The sequence below is a fragment of the Nicotiana tabacum genome, unplaced genomic scaffold, assembly GCF_000715075.1.
Source record: "Nicotiana tabacum cultivar K326 unplaced genomic scaffold, ASM71507v2 Un00428, whole genome shotgun sequence".
NCBI classification, from domain to species: Eukaryota; Viridiplantae; Streptophyta; class Magnoliopsida; order Solanales; family Solanaceae; genus Nicotiana; species Nicotiana tabacum.
In genome coordinates, this window is record NW_027438665.1 from 34,497 (window position 1) to 52,000 (window position 17,504).

Here is a 17,504-nt window from a genome sequence, read left to right on the forward strand (position 1 = left end):
TGTTGACTTTTGTTGACTTTTTGAAATAAATTTTTAAGTCGACGTATTATTATCCGGAATTATTTTTGATGAATTTTAATGAAGTTATACAATTAATTTGGATAGATTTGAGCTATCCGGAGGTCAATTCAAGCAAGAAGCCTATTTTGGAATATCGGCCTAACTTCAAAAAGGTAAGTGTCTTGCCTAACCTCGAGTGGGGGAATTACCCCTTAGGCATCGAGTCTTATGTGCCATTTGTGAAATGTGAAAAGCCGTGTACGCGAGGTGACGATTACGTACTCGGGCTTATATGTGCAAAATTCATTGAGATAAAGTCTTAGGCATATTGTGTAGTAAATTGGATAATTATTGGCATATATTTAATCATCTATTTGTCGTGCCTAAATCCTTGTTGTTAAATCTGTTGTTATATGATAATTTGATGTGATTGTTACTTGATTATTTGTGTAACTCCGTAAATTTGTTGGTTTGATAATTATTGAAATTTAATTTCATTATGGATTTTCCCTCTGCAAATAATTAATTAAATGAGCTTAAGAAGAGGTGTTTATATAATTATTGAGAATTTGGATTAATGAAGGCTTTGCTTTATGCTGAGTAATTTCTATCTCTGTTGATTGTTTTTGGGGTGTTATACACATTGTGTGGAGCCTTCGGCTATTTATTGTGAAATTAATTGACTTGATTGTATCTTTGGAACTTTGGTTGTGGCCATTGGCAAATTGTAAAATGAATTAATTTTTGTTATGTTGTCGTGATAATTTCTCGTGTAAATTGTTGTGTTGTGTGAGTTATTATTTTGAGGAGATAAGGGTGGCATTTCACCGTTGATATTATGTGGGTATAAGGGTGGCATTTCACTGTTCTTGTGTTTGTTGGAAAATTGTCTGGGTGGAGCGATAAGGGCAACTATATGAGCGATAAGGGTGGCAATATGAGCGATAATGGTGGCTATTGGTATTGTCAGAGCGGAGGGATATGGGTGGCTATAGGAGATATAAGGGTAGTTATTGTCAAGGATGGTATGTGATGATGAGGAGTGGTTGCATTGGTGATTTTTATGTGATGTTGTGAGTTTTCTTGTGTTTATTTTTATAACTTGTGCAATTTATCTTGTTGTTGGTAAATTGAAAATAATCTGATTTATGTTGAAATTGGGAGCATATGGCTATGCCAGGCGGATTATAAAATAAAATGTGGGCACGAGGTGCCGTGAGTAAATGATAGTGATACTTGGCACGTGAATTGTCCGTGCAGTTGTGATATGAAATGAGGGCACGAGGTGATGGGAAAATATGATGATTTAATTATGGGCAAGAAGTACCGTGAAAATATAAAAAATGGGCCGAGACCCGTATTTATGAAAAAATATAAAAATGGGCTGAGACTCAGTGATTGAATGATTATGAAATGAAGTGTCACATGGTAACTTTTTAATTGAAAGAATTATATTCAAAATATTTAATTGGAAGGATTTTTATGCAAAAAGATTTATTGGAAAGGATTACATTCGAAAGATATTTATTTAAAGAAAATATATTTGAGAGAAATTTATTTAAAGGAAGTATATTTGAAAAATGTTTACTTGAAGAATTTATATTTGAAAGACATTTATTTGAAGGATTTGATTTAATTGGGTATAATTATAATTATTAATTGTTGCGCGATATTAATGGTGTTCTTGTTGTCTTGTTGTACATATCACTAGTTGTTTCATATTGCCCTTATTGTTATCTGTTTCCTATTATTTTGTATATCATATTGCACCGGCTATTAGACTAGTGAGTGTCTTGACTGTACCTCGTCTCTACTCCACTGAGGTTAGTCTTGATACTTATTGGGTATCGACCGTGGTATACTCATACTACGCTTCTGTATATTTTTGTGCAGAGCCATGTATTGGAGATATCAGACTTGAGCAGAGCTAAAGCGGGATCTTAAGGATTCAAGGTAGAGATGCTTGGTCGTCGCAGTCCCTTGGAGTCTTTTTATTTCATTGTACTGTTAATTTTTAATCAAACAGTATTGTATATTCGGTCCTCGTGATCATTCCATGTATTCGGTTAGAGTTCGTGACTCAGTACTACCAGTCTTGGGAGGTTGTATATTCATATTTATTTTGCTGTTAGTTTTGATTACTTATTTAATTCAAAAACCAAAAATGGCTTAAAAATATAATTGAAATCGGCTTACCTAGTCTTAGAGAGTAGGTGCCATCACGACGCCTGTGGTGGGATTTTGGGTCGTGATAAATGTCCTTGGATTTTTGGATTGCCCTCTTCTCCTTGACTTTGATCTGCCACGACCATGACTTTGTCCTCTTTGGTTGCTCCTCCCACTGCTTTCAGTATTAAAAGCAAATCTTGGGGAATCACTTAATTCTCTTCGGCGAATATCTTCGGTCAGAACTAAGTCTCTAATATCATTCAATTTGAGTTTGGTACTTCCCGATGAACTGCTAACTACAGTTACCGTTGCAGACCAGCTCTCCGGTAGAGATGCTAGTAGAATCAATGCCGTGACTTCATCATCAAATGTTATATTAACAGAACTCAACCGAGTTAATATTATATTAAACTCATTGATATGTTCCGTGACAGATCCACCTTGTGTCATCTTTAAGTTGAATAATCGACTCATCAAATAGACTTTATTTGAAGCAAATGGCTTCTCGTAAGTATTTGATAGCGCCTTCATCAGGCCTGTAGTGGTCTTCTCGTTAATGATGTTAAATGCCACATTTCGTGTTAGCGTCAAACGAATTACACCAAGAGCGTGGCGATCTAATAGATCCCAATTCGCTTTGGCCATATTCTCTGGTTTGACCTCGGTCAGAGGTAAGTGTAATTTTTTCGGGTACAAATAATCCTCTATTTGTATTTTCCAGAATCCAAAATCTTTGCCATTGAACTTGTCAATCTTAACCTTCCCTTCTTCCGATGCCATTTTTCACAAAAAAAAAATGTGAATAGTGCCTGTGAATAGTAACAATGAATACTATTCTGTGTAAGAAAAAAATATCCCAACAGATAGATAAAAATCACTATTGGTGAACAGAACTATCATTATGAATGAATAGTACTTTACTATTGTGAATAATGTTAGTAATGATGATTAATAGTGCCACACTATTCTTGTGAATAGTACATGCACCAATATCATACCTTTCTACCAGAATTACACTGTCTGTGCTCTGATACCAGTTGTTAGGAGGCGTGTCAGGCTAATAGAAGGGAAAAATATTCAAAAGAGAAAAGCAATCAATTGCACAAGATTTACGTGGTTCGACAATTTTTGCTTAATCGACGGTCACACAAAGAATAACTTTTTATTAATTGAAGAGAAAGAAGAAGTTGAGGGATGATTTACAACTAAAGGAGGGGATGCCTATTTATGGGCAGAACGTCTGCTGAAAGAAATTTTTCAGTGAACGTGAATACGAAGAAGACAGCACTGCAAATCGCTAACCGAAATCTTCTTTCAAATTTGCAGCCAGCCAATTTTGACTTGGTGGGGTGAGAGAGGCTGCCCAAAAATTTTTCCACGTTTTCTTTCTTCTCTTTTTCTCTTTGTCTTCTTTTATATAGCTTTTATTTTCTTTCTTTCTTTTACCAAGAAAGGGGTTTTTTCCCATCAAGAAGCCTATATTTAAACAACTTTTAAAAACGGGGAAAAAGTTTGAATATCAGGCTCAGCGGGTCTGTCACGCAAATTCTTACCTCCAAAAGGAAAGCAAAGGGATGAAAAATGGTCCAGAATTAGTTGTCTCCTTTTTGCCCATTTAAACAATCTCAGGCCCTTGAGTATTATTGTAGGTGAGATGATGACTGCTTTGAAAAACAATCAATATGGGGAACCCACAAAATTGGGATCTTGATGAGGAATTGAAGCCTTATGTTGATAGCAATAGATTGGCTGACCTGAAGGGTGTTGACGAATGACGAGGTGCGAGCTATGAGAAATTGGAGAGGCAGAAGTCATACTTATGTGATCTTATATTATTCGAGTGCTAGAAAACTAGATAATGGGAAAAAAGATGTATCGATGAAAGTTGAGGGTGAAGCTGAAAACTTTACAAAATATTGTCAAAAAGGTGTTCATATATAACTTCAGTTAGAACAAGCTTTTCATATATAAGATAACATAGGCCTGTAAAGTTCAGTATGAAACCCATGTCATCTACAAAAACAAGCATCCAAGAGCCAGTCTTGAGTCATAAAAATAAGTCTGTAAAAATATAAACAGATATAGTATGCTACTAGACACCACATCCAAAAAAGCTAGTTGTTATTGCTTTCAAGAACACAAAAACAACAACATTAGTTTGTCATATCCTGAACAACCCGTAAGCTTTAGCCATTAATAGCAATCACGCTGCATCACCAAGATCCTACAAGATGGGCCAGAAAACCAAAAGGAGAAAAATAAGCGAGTATAACACTCTGGAAGAATATATTTTGAACTTTCAGATGGATCATGTATAATAAGATATCAGTAGCAAAACTGAGTAACTATCGGGCATCAAGAAGCAACATTGCATATTATCCGTACAAGTAGATAATCACATCATCGTACACTCGTTCAGAGAAACATCAAGAGCAACAAAGTAAAACTAACAAAGTGAACAGAATTTGCTAGAACTGAATGCAAAAACAAAATACAAGCGAAGAACCAAATTGCATCAATTAATAGAATGCAATTATCCATGTGTTTACCCGAAAAATCGGATAAAGTTAAATTTGAGTATGGTTCTAAAGATATGTGATATAATTTGATACAAACCATATAGAGAAATAGTAATATCTATGTTCTTGACTATGAGAATGAGAATAGTAAGCAAGAAGAATGAATATGATAAAGTAAAACGAGCACAAGGGGATATCTTTCAATATGAGAAATGATCTATTGTTACAGAGTGTGAGAATGCCTTATGCTTACAAGGATTCCCCCTTTTATAGTAGAGGGATCCTACTTTACTTACAATAAAAAAATATATAGTGGAGAACTCATAATGAATTGACTCTTACTCGATTCCCGCCAAGATTCTCTCCCGTAGTGCGGTTGTAACGGCTCTTGTCTGCGAGCTCGATACTGGCTCAAACTCGTTATTGGGTCGAGCCCTCGGCTTTGGCTTGAATTCGACCTTCGAGGTGGGTGTAGCGCATTTCCCCCCACCCTCACGTTGCCTTGCGGATCGATTTGGTCATGGGCTCGATAATAGTATCGAGCCGACTCCTCGATCAGTCTTTGGAACTCGAGGCTCGTTTGTACTGTCTTCAGAACTCATCCCAAAATCCTACTCCGGTTGCTTACCATTCGAACTCGATCGAACGTAGGAAGGCCGAAATCTATTTTGACCATATATAGATAGTCCCCTCGTTTCTCAAGAAGGATGTGGTGAGAATCAATATGATTTTCGACGGTTCGATTGAGTTATAAGCTGACGTTTTCACAGGGCTTGATCATGACGTATGTGATAGCTGTCCCATCGATTTAGTCTTTCAAGGTATTTAATGCATGTCGGACAGTGGTCAGCCACAACTGATACTGGACCGCCACAATGTAAGCCTATAAATAACCCCTCCATCTAACATTTACCACTTTTACGTCTTCACTCTTCCAAATTTTCTTACTCTCTCTCTCTTTATTTCGCCGCTCGCAGAGCCATCTACACCAGCGTTTGGCATCATCAACTTTTCATCTTGCTTTGCCTTTCTTTCTCTCATATCAATGGCCAAAACTTCGAAAGCTGTGCCTCAAAAGGAGAAAGCTTCCTCATCACGGCCGTCCGGCGACAAGGCGCCGGTGGAGCCGCCTCCCTACGAGTATGTTCCCGGCCCGTGCACTTTGAAAATCTATTTTAAAGTCGAAAATCCTTCGTCGGTTCCGGGCCGATGTGAGCATGTGTCGATGTACATGTGCTCGATAACAGTGGGCCATCTCGAGGCTGTGAGGAAAGACTGCAACTGGGGTCCCGAGGTTATGTTGCAAATCCCCTCTTCCGAAGAGAGCATTACCACTCATGTGAAGGGGTTTTTAAATGTTTATACTTACCCTTTCACGTTGGGTCCCGTCGACCCAATGATCATCGATTTTTTCAAAAGATATCAGGACACCATCGGTCAAATTCATCCTTCTCTATGGCGCATAGTAATCTTACTTCGCTTCTTCTCTAACAAGGCCGGGGGGCTGGATTTTACCCTAAATCACCTTATATGATTATATCGGCCTCAAATCTTTCGAGGTCTAATCATGCTCCATCGTCGGGCATCGAAAGCTTTAATGTCGAGCATCGACGAAGACAAGGATCAGGGTTGGATGGGCTGCTATATTCGGTGAGGACCCGTGACCTTATCCCGGAAGAGAAGCTGCCGTTCCCCGAGGAGTGGAATTTCGACCGTAAGTGATTTTCATAAGGCGTTGCTTTTTGTATCTTTCTTTGATTTTACCTGATATCTTCCTCCGATATACAGCCGCCCCTTGGATGCCACAAGCGGTGCCCGACCTCTAGGATTGGGTTCGGAAGTTAGCCTCGACTTCCTCTTATGCCGAACGCGCTTGGCGTGATTTGGCGAAAGGCAGGTGGGAGGCCAAGAATCACGGTAAGGGTCTCTTCTTATGTTTTTCGAAACACTTTTTATGCTCCATTCGTTACTGACTTTCTTTCATGCAGGCGTAACCAAGGATGCCGTTTTGAGGCCTCCGAGTGGTGAGGAAAGAACCAAGTCCCCGGTCCCGAAACCGGGGAAAGATAAAAAGCGAAAGGCTGCCTCTCAGTCTAAGGAACCCAAGCCCAAAATTCGAAGAGTGAAGAGGAAAGCAATCACTCTTTTGATGGACTCGGTCCAACGACTGAGGGAAGAAGAAGAAGAAGAAAATGCTTCGGCTTTGGTGGTTCGATCTGCAAAAGCTATCGAGATCACCAGATCTTCTGAGCCGATGATAGCCACACCGGTCGGGGCCGGTTTCAATACCCCGATCCTCGATAAGAGTGCCCCGAGCGATTCGCTCGGTACCATGATAGTGGGTCGTTTGCCTTCTCTTCCGACCTTCTCTGAGGAGGCACTAAAAGAAGCTTGAGAATTGAAGACCCCCGATATGGGCAGAGGCTCTAGTGCAGGGGATCCTTTTCGGGATTGCTTCGTTGGAGTCGATGATGCCTCCGATATCGATAACGCTTCTTTTTTCCTAGAAGAGGCCCAACGTTTCATTTCTCGGGTAATGACTTTACTAAGCTTGGTTTCTTCGTTCTTTTCTAAACATGACTAGTGTTTTTTTTTCCTTCTGTGTAGGCCATTAGCAAGTTTCGAGCTGACCTCAGCCAGTGTGAGATCGAGCTTCAGAAAGTCTCGGGGGAGAGAGATGCTTTGAGGCTTCTCTGCGGCCAAAAGGATGAGGTTATAAAGGACCTCCAAGAAGATTTGGCTAAGGCTCGAGAGGAAGAGGCCGAACTAGATAAGCAGGTGAGCCTTGTTCTGTTAGAGTATGGGTTTGATCAAACTGTGGAAGCTGACCCTTCGTTATCTCAGCTGCAGCAAAAAGTGGAAAAGATTGGATTGCTTCGGGAAGAAGTTGATCAAATCAAAGCCGAATATGATCGGTGGAAGGAGACTATCGACCGTCTGGCTGCAGAAAAGGAAACTATCTTGGCCAAATTATTATCGGCCGATGTTCAGCTTTGAAACGTTAAGCAAAAAGGCTCGGCTCAGGCTAAGAGGATCGGGGAGCTTGAAGCAAGGCTTGCTGAGGCCAAGGCGGAGGTCGAATCATCGAAAGTCATGGCAGACAAGTCTATTGCTGTTTATCGGGCCGATGCCGAGGCTGCTCAAACGGAGGCAAGAAAGGCAGCGGATGCTGCCGACACTTGAGCACATTGGGTTGCCGAACTTGCTAAGTGTCGATCTCGGAGGGAGACCCTTGAGGAGATACACGCTCGAGGTTTCGATCTTGCCGAAGAGATAAAAAAGTCCAAAGAACTCGAAGCTGATGCTGAAGCCTTAGTTTCCGATGGCGATGATGATGACGATAGCAAGGGTGGGTCCGATGACGAAGGGGAGCCCGGTGGAGAAGAGACCGCTCTTGATGACAACCCAACAACTTAGCCCTTAGCTTTTATGTCGCTTTTATTCATGTAAATAATCTTTGTATATTTATACATATATCTTTTTCTTTTACTGACTTGTTTCGTCTTTCTTGCCTTGTGAAGCTTTCGTTCATGCCTTGCGAATGCTTTTATATGCGATTCCATCGAATTAGGTCTTCTTAGCTTTTATAGCCGAGTGAGAGATTGTTTCGAACTCGAACTCAAAATATCTTAGTCCGTAGACCTTTTATGATCGAGTGAGTGATTGCTCGAACTAGAAGTAAGATAGCCCTTAGGCTTTAATAATTGAGTGAGTGATTTTTTCAAACACGAACTCAAAATATCTTAGCCCGTAGGCTTTTTATGATCGAGTGAGTGATTGCTCGAACTCGAGGTAGGATAGCCCTTAGGCTTAAATAATTGAGTAAGTGATTGTTTCGAACTCGAACTCAAAATATCTTAGCCCATAGGCTTTTTATGATCGAGTGAGTGATTGCTCGAACTTGAAGCAAGATAGCCCTTAGGCTTTAATAATTGAGTGAGTGATTGTTTCGAACTCGAAATATCCTGTTTGAATCATGAAGCAGGAAAATCTTTTCAAAGTGTGAGATATCTGAAATTAGAAGCTCTCCTTTATGTCATTATACATGTGTTTGTATCTTATGCCAGGGTTCGAGCAAAACTACGTGGGCATGGTTCGTTTTGACCATTTGGCCCTTACACTTATCTCTATCAAGACCCTGTTCGACAAGAATTAGATATGAAAACAACTTTCTTGTGCCGAACTTGATTTACTCGATTGGTAGCCCCCCCAGTATTCGAGGTTGATTACGAAGGAGCCTCGAATACTGCTGGTTTTGTCCTCGGGTAGCACATAATTGTTTCCTTGTTAAAAACCTTGCCGGAAAAAAACCATTTGGGATAAAAACCGAACTAAGGGGAAAAAGAGTACAACGCGTGCTTTGAAACCGGAGGTCTTGATGTTTTTAGTCAAATTCCTGTAATGAGTTAGCGCCCAATGAACGTATATAGATGATAGAGAGGAGAAAATCATACCTTAATAGTAATATCGTTTGAGAAGCGATATGTTCCAATTGTTTGGTAGTGGTTTTCCATCCATTTCCCCAAGTTTATAAGACCCTTTCCCGACTATATCGAGGACTCGATAGGGTCCTTCCCAATTTGGGCCGAGCTTCCCTTCATTAGGATCTCGAGTGTTGACAGTGACCTTCCTTAGGACCAAGTCCCCGGTCTTGAAATTGCAGAGATTGGTTCTTCTGTTGTAGTACCTCTCGATTCGTTGTTTTTGTGCAGCCATTCAAACCAGTGTCGCTTCTCGTTTTTCGTCTAATAATTCGAGGCTAGTATTCATTGCCTCGTAGTTCGATGCATGTAGAAACCTTGCACTTGGCTCCCCGACTTCGACCGGAATTAAGGCTTCGGAGCCATATACTAGGGAAAATGGAGTTGCTCTTGTACTGGATTTAGATGTTGTCCGATATGCCTAAAGGACTTCGGGCAAAATTTCTCTCCACTTTCCTTTAGCTTCGTTCAATCATGTTTTGGATGATAGTTTTGTTCGTTAATTCGGCCTATCCATTCCCACTAGGATGATATGGTGTTGATAGTATCCTTTTTATTTTATGGTCTTTGAGAAATTTTTTGTCACTTTACCGCCGATAAATTGCTTACCATTGTCACATGCTATTTCTGCTGGTATACCAAATCTACACACGATGTGATCCCAGATGAAATCTATAACCTCTTTCTCTCTTACCTTTTCGAACGCCTGTGCTTCAACCCATTTAGTGAAATAGTCAGTCATAAACAAAATGAATTTAGCTTTACCTGGGGCCGATGGTAGAGGGCCGACGATATCCATTCCCCATTTCATAAATGGCCATGGAGAGATAACTGAATGAAGCTGCTCTCCTGGTTGATGGATCATTGTGCAAACTACATTTATCGCATCTTCGAATGAACTCCTTAGTGCCCTTTTCCATGCTATCCCAGTAGTATCCTGCTCTGATGATTTTGCGAATTAGTGATTCGGCGCCGGAGTGGTTTCCACAAGTGCCTTCATGGACCTCCCGTAAAACATAATCGGTGTCCCCTGGCCCTAAGCACACTGCCAGTGGTCCGTCGAACGTCCTTCTGTACAACGTTCCATCTTCAACCAACGTGAATCGAGCAGCTTTGGTTCGTAGAACTCTAGATTCTTTAGAGTCTGATGGGAGTTTTCCATTTTTTAAGTATTCAATGTACTTGTTCCTCTAATTCCAGGTTAAGCTTGTGGAATTTATTTCGGCGTTCCTATCCTCGATTATAGATTTCGAGAGTCGAACGACAGTCCCGAGTCGATCTTATCCTCTTCGACCGATGACCCCAAATTTGCGAGTGCGTCGACCTCACTATTTTGTTCTCGAGGTACATGTTGTAGGGTCCATTCTTTGAAACGGTGTAGAGTTATCTGTAGTTTGTCCTAATACCTCTGCATCCTTTCTTCTCGAACCTCGAAAGTTTTGTTCACTTGGTTTACTACTAACAAAGAGTCACATTTGGCTTCGATGACTTCTGCTCCCAAGCTTTTAACTAGCTCGAGACCTGCAATCATGGCCTCGTACTCGGCCTCATTGTTAGTTAATCTAGTAGTTTTGATGGATTGCCTAATAATGCCACATGTGGGAGGTTTTAGTACGATGCCAAGCCCGGAACCCTTCACATTTGAAGCACCATCCTTGTAGAGGGTCCAAACCCCCGTCGATGTACCTAATTTTAACAAGAGTTCCTTTTCAACTTCGGGTACAAGGGTTGTTGTGAAGTCGGCCACGAAGTCGGCTAGAATTTGGGACTTGATGGCCGTCCGAGGCTGATATTCAATATCGTACCCACCGAGCTCGACGGCCCATTTGGCCAGTCGGCCCGATAGCTCGGGCTTGTGCAAAATGTTTTGAAGTGGGTAAGTGGTTAAAACGCATACGGGGTGACATTGAAAGTATGGTCTTAACTTTCTAGAGGCGTTTATCAATGCAAGCGCCAGTTTCTCTAAGTATGGGTATCTAATCTCTGCCTCTCCTAAGGTCCGACTTACATAATAAACAGGAAACTGCATACCTTGCTCTTCTCAAACTAGGACACCACTCACAACGATTTCTGATACTGCCAAGTATAGGTAAAGCTTCTCATCTGCCTTCGGAATGTGAAGTAATGGTGGGCTCGATAGGTACCGCTTCAGTTGTTCTAGTGCCTATTGGCATTCCGGGGTCCAGGCGGAATCGTTCTTCTTTCTGAGTAGAGAGAAGAATCTGTAGCTTCGATCTGACGACCTTGAAATGAATCGGCCTAAGGCAGCTATCCGTTAGGTCAGCCTTTGCACTGCTTTCACACTATCCACGACGGTGATGTCTTCGGTGGCTTTGATTTTGTCGGGGTTGATATCGATCCCCTTATCCGACACCATGAAGCCGAGAAACTTTCCCGATCCGACCCCGAAAGCACATCTTTCGGGGTTGAGCTTCATGTTGCATTTCCTTAGAATTTTGAACGTTTCTTGCAAATGAGCCAAATGGTCCTCTGCGTGCAGGGACTTAACTAGCATGTCATCAATGTAAACTTCCATTGATTTACCTATTTGTTCTTCGAACATTTTATTCACTAGGCGTTGGTACGTAGCCCCTGCATTTTTTAGCCCGAACGACATTATATTATAACAATAGGTTCCATACTTAGTGACAAACGAAGTTTTTTCTTAGTCCTCCGGGTCCATGCTAATTTGATTATACCCGAAGTAGGCGTCGAGAAAAGTGAGGATCTCATAGCCGGTCGTGGCGTCGATCAAGCGATCGATGCTAGGCAGTGGAAAGGAATCTTTGGGGCATGCTTTGTTTAGATCTTTATAATCTATACACATTCTAAGTTTGTTCCCTTTCTTAGGGACTACAACCACATTGGCCAACCATTTGGGATATTTCACTTCTCGAATTGACCCTATTTTGAGAAGTTTAGTTACCTCATTTCTTACAAATGCGTGTTTCACCTCGGATTGGGGTCTTCATTTTTGCTTCACCGGTTTGAATCTAGGGTCCAAGCTCAGCTGGTGCGTTGTTATCGATGGTGGGATCCCCGCCATGTCTAAATGGGACCAAGCAAAACAATATATGTTATTAATAAGAAATTGAATGAGTTTTTCTCTGAGTTCGGGGGTCAACCTCGTACCCAGGTATACCTTTTTCTCGGGCAGATGTTCGATTAATATAACCTGCTCCAGTTCTTCGATCGTCGACTTGGTGGCGTCGGGGACGATGAGAGCTCGAGGTGTCGGAAATTCTTTCTCGTTTTCATCTATTTCCTGTTTCACCGATTCGGTCGAGACCGGTTGCTGTGATTGCTATTTGGTTCCTCGCCTAGTTTTTATGCTCGACCTTTCCGAGGCTGACGACGTTGGTATTGATGTTATCTCATCAACCGCAAACATCTCCTTCGCAGCATGTTGCTCCCCGTACATTGACTTCATGCCGTCCGACGTATGAAATTTCATTACTTGGTATAGAGTCGAAGTTACTGCCCTCATATTGTGGATCCATGGTCTTCCAAGTAGGGCATTGTACCTCATATCGCCTTCGATTACGTGGAACTTGGTGTTTTGGACGGTTCCAGCCACATTTATGGGCAGGATAATTTCCCCTTTAGTTGTTTCACTGGCCATATTGAAGCCGTTTAAGACCCGAGCTGCGGGCACGACTTGATTCTGTAAATCGAGCTCCTCCACTACCCAAGATCAGATGATATTTGCAGAGCTACCTGGATCCACTAAGATGCGCTTAATTTGAATTTTATTTAATAGGATCGAAATTACCAGAGCGTCGTTGTGAGGGTGAGAGATGCCTTCGACTTCTTCGATTCTGAATGATAAAGTGCCCTCGGGTGCATAACCTCGGGTTCGTTTTTCCCCTGTGGCTGGTATCTTGCCGTATTTGAGAACGGGTTCCTGTGGAATATCGATCCCACCGATGATCATGTGAATGATATGCAGGGGTTCCTCCTGTTTATCTCTTTTGCCGGCGTCCCTTTCTCTGAAGTGATTCTTAGCTCGGTCACTAAGCAACTCTCGAAGGTGGCCCTCATTGAATAGGCGGGCTACCTCTTCTCTCAATTGTCTGCATTCCTCAGTCCTGTGGCCATGCGTACCATGATACTTGCACATCGAATTCGGGTTCCTTTGGGAAGGGTCGGTTTGCATGGGTCTGGGCCACCTAGTATCTTTGATTCTTCCGATCGCCGATACAATGCCCGATGCATCGACGCTGAAATTGTACTCCGATAGCCGAGGTGCCTCCATAGGATCGGCATATTTATCAAAGCCACTCTTGCTCATAAGCCCCCGAGAATTTTGCCCCCGATCACTCCTTCGATTGTTCCGAGCGGTATTGCGTGTTGAACCGTTGTTCATATGATCTGCGACGTACGGTTGATATCGGTCTCTGTTCGACCTTTATTCTCTGTCGATCTCCCTTTGGTTTTTAATAGCTGTCCTGTTCTGATGCATGGATCCAGACGGAGCTCCCAACTGGTCATCTTCGACCCTAAATTTCGATTGATATCAGTTGTGCATATCCGCCCAAGTTATTGCTGGACACTCGATCAAATTTTGCTTCAGCCGACGTGATGCTATTGAACTTTGCTCGTTCAACCCTTGGGTGAAAGCTTGGATGGCCCAATCGTCTGTGACCGATGGCGATTCCATGCGTTCCATTTGAAATCAGGATACGAATTCCCTCAGCATTTCATTACCCCTTTGCTTTACTTTGAAGAGGTCTGATTTCCTTGTTGCAACCTTTATGGCACCAGCATGTTCCTTTACGAACGAATCTGCTAACATGTCAAAAGAATCGATGGAATTCGGCAGTAGATTGTGATACCAAATCATCGCTCCCTTCGAGAGGGTCTCCCCGAACTTTATCAACAATACAGATTCGATCTCATCGTCCTCTAAATCGTTACCCGTGATGGTACATGTGTAAGAGGTGACGTATTCATTGGGATCGGTCGTACCATTATATTTGGGAATTTCGGGCATACGGAATTTTTTGGGGATTGGTTTTGGGGCCGCACTCGAGGGAAAAGGCTTTTGTATGGATTTTTTCGAATCCAGCCCTTTTATCATTGGTGGAGCTCCCGAGATCTGATCGACCCTGGCATTGTATGTTTCCACTCTCTTGTCGTTGGCTTTGACTCGTTTTGTGAGTTCCTCGAGCAATTTAGTAATTTCGGGAGTGGTCCCCGATTCTTGCTCGTTTGACTTCACTATGGCGGGCTCCGTTCTGGGGGTGATTTCTCGAAGCGGATTGGGATCTGGCCTGCTTTGTATATGAGTTTGGCTCTGCAATTGAGCTATCGCTACTTGTTGGGCTTGTAACATATCGAAGATCATACGTAAGCTGACTCCGATTTCCTCCATGTTATGGGTGTCTCGAGCTACAGATTGAGTACCGCCCTGAATGCTTTTTTCCGGTTCGGAACGTTGGTTTGCCTCAAGAGCCACTTGCGAATTGACATCTAGTGGTACTTCGGCTCGAATTTCAGGTACTTCGATTCGAGCTTCAGTGCCATCATCAAGTGGCCTTCTGGCCCCGGGTACCAAGTTGTTGGTTTCATCTTAAAGGCCTGCTTCGTGGTCGATAGGTAAAGCCATTGTTGATTTAAAGTTGTAAACTGGTGTGTATTGCTGATTTATATCAAACAATCACTGTTATCCTTAGCCCCACGGTGGGCGCCAAACTGTTTACCCGAAAAATCGGATAAAGTTAAATTTGAGTATGGTTCTAAAGATATGTGATATAATTTGATACAAACTGTATAGAGAAATAGTAATATTTATGTTCTTGACTATGAGAATGAGAATAGTGAGCAAGAAGAATGAATAAGATAAATAAAACGAGCATAAAAGGGTATCTTTCAATATGAGAAATGATCTTTTGTTGTAGAGTGTAAGATTGCCTTATGCTTACAAGGATTCCCCCTTTTATAGTAGAGGGATCCTACTTTATTTACAATAAAAAAAATATATAATGGAGAACCCATGATGAATTGTCTCTTCCTCGATTCCCGCCAAGATTCTCTCCCTTAGTGCGGTTGTAACGGCTCTTGTCTGCGAGCTCGATACTGGCTCGAACTCGTTATTGAGTCGAGCCCTCGACTTTGGCTTAAGTTCGACCTTCGGGGTGGGTGTAGCGCATTTCCGACCACCCTCACGTTGCCTTGCGGATCGATTTGGTCATGGAGCCGACTCCTCGATCAGTCTTTGGAACTCGAGGCTCGTTTGTACCATCTTCGAAACTCATCCCAAAATCTCACTCCGGTTGCTTACCATTCGAACTCAATCGAACATAGGAAGGCCGAAATCTATTTCGACCGTATACACCATATTTTTACGGACAAATAACCCAAACTAGTTGATAGAGCTTAGCTGTTTATCGGTTCAAGAAAATGCAGGTGGTGATTTAGCATCTTTAAGATTCTTTTTTTTCTTCATCTGGCAGCATGCATCAGACTAACAACTTTGTTACGGAGAAAATAACTTACCTTCTGTGCAGTGACAAATTCAACATGAGCCCTCAAAAGAACCATCCTCAACCGAGTTGGGTAGATTTCCAACAAAAATTATTTTTGATCCCGGAGTTTGAGCTTTAGGAGTAATAGGGGTCTTTTACTGCATTATGAACAACATAGTTTTAAGTAAAAAAACAAAACGCAAATATAATTTTATAAAGCAACGAGACATAATAAATAGTGCAGCTCAACCAATTGTAAGAACGAAGTTGTAACTAATTATGAAACCCGCTGGAAGAGATGCAGATCATCTAGTTATGCCAAAAAGGAATATTCTGATCAACCCAAAAGATACGAAAATATTACCTTCTTGGGAGTTCTCGATGGTTTTTCATCCTCTTCTTCTTCAGAGGACTCGTCTTCATCAGAAGATTCCTCAGAACTACTCTCCTTCTTTGAGACAGCTGGAGTGCTAGAGGGCTGTGAAACATAATTGTGAAATGATGAACTAAAACGAAATACAAGTTGGAATATTTGCATTTATCACTTAGCATATGCCCTTACATCATCATCTGAACTAGACTCGTCGCTGGGTTCTTCCTTTTTAGAGGTAGCGGCAGTACCATTTTTAGGTGCAGCAGCATGTGCCTTATTAATGGCATCCTCCTCCTCCTCTGCGCTGCTATCATCCTCAGAACTAGACTCATCACTTGACTCGTCTTTCTTCGAAGCTGCAGCTGAGCCATTAGCAGGAGGTATCTTGGCTGCAGGAACATCTTCCTCAGAACTACTCTCCTTTCGAGTATTTGAGACAGTTGGAGTGCTAGAGGGCTGTGAAACACAATTGTTAGACAATGAACTAAAATGAAATACAAGTTAAAATATCACGAATGAAACATATCCAGACCTTGATCTTTTTCTTTTGAGGCTCTTCTTCATCACTTTCTTCAGAAGTATCATCCCTACTCTCATCATCACCGCCTGCAGATGAAGGAACCTGCAAAGGATGGGGAAAGCAATGAACTACAGAATGTAAACCGAGGCTAACAAATTACTAACATCAAGTCAAAGAAATGGAGATAGATTTTTGTGTTGGTTAGAATGATTCATCGTCGAAGATGATATATCAGAAGTAAAGGGATGTAATGTCATTTCACCTATACAAAAAAATAAGCTTTTTTAAGAAAACATTGATTACCGTAGATGTTTATTTCTGAATTGCACGAACGAAAGGGAAATGTTCATTATATTGCCAAGTAGAACATTATGAAATACAATTAAAAAGATGATGAAGACTTATCAAAGTAAATAAAAAATAAAAGTAGAAGATGAAGATTTTGCCAGCCTACCTTCTTTTTACATACAGCAGCAGCCTTTCCCTAAAGTAAGAAAATTATCAGACAACATGCAAATGCAAGCAAAATATGAGAAGATACTCAAAAGGCAAGTAAAATACTCACTTAAGTAAATAAAGGATTTCATGCGATAGCAAGAGGACAAAAATAACACAAATCAAATATCAAGTGGTCAAACCTTGTCCGAATTAGAATCATCTTCATCAGAGTCGGTTTCTTCGGAGCTGTCACTATTCTTTTTCACGGCTTGAGGAGCTTTTGTTGGTTGAGAAACTACCTTAGACGGAGGCTCCTGTCAAAAAGAAAATCAACTACAGCATCAAGGAGTAACATTATTAAAATATCAATATAGCACCAATTTCATCAACTCCATATGCCCTTACATCATCATCATCATCACTGGACTCGTCACTAGATTCTTCCTTTTTTGAGGCAGTAGCAGGCGCCTTCTTAACAACATCCTCCTCCTCATCAGAGCTGCTGCTATCATCCTCAGAACTAGACTCATCACTCGA

The 17,504-nt window shown here is 41.5% G+C and overlaps 1 protein-coding gene across 1 annotated transcript; it reads right to left on the minus strand.

Annotated features, from left to right (window-relative positions):
- Positions 1-4,111: 4,111 nt before the first annotated feature.
- LOC107766869 (uncharacterized) lies at positions 4,112-17,504 on the minus strand (the record flags this gene model as incomplete). The annotated part of the gene is given in 8 exon segments (XM_075248964.1): positions 4,112-4,393; positions 15,668-15,794; positions 16,001-16,114; positions 16,199-16,465; positions 16,542-16,631; positions 16,984-17,013; positions 17,168-17,281; positions 17,373-17,504. Coding segments are annotated over 7 exon segments (750 nt in total), but the record flags the coding sequence as incomplete, so codon positions are not given.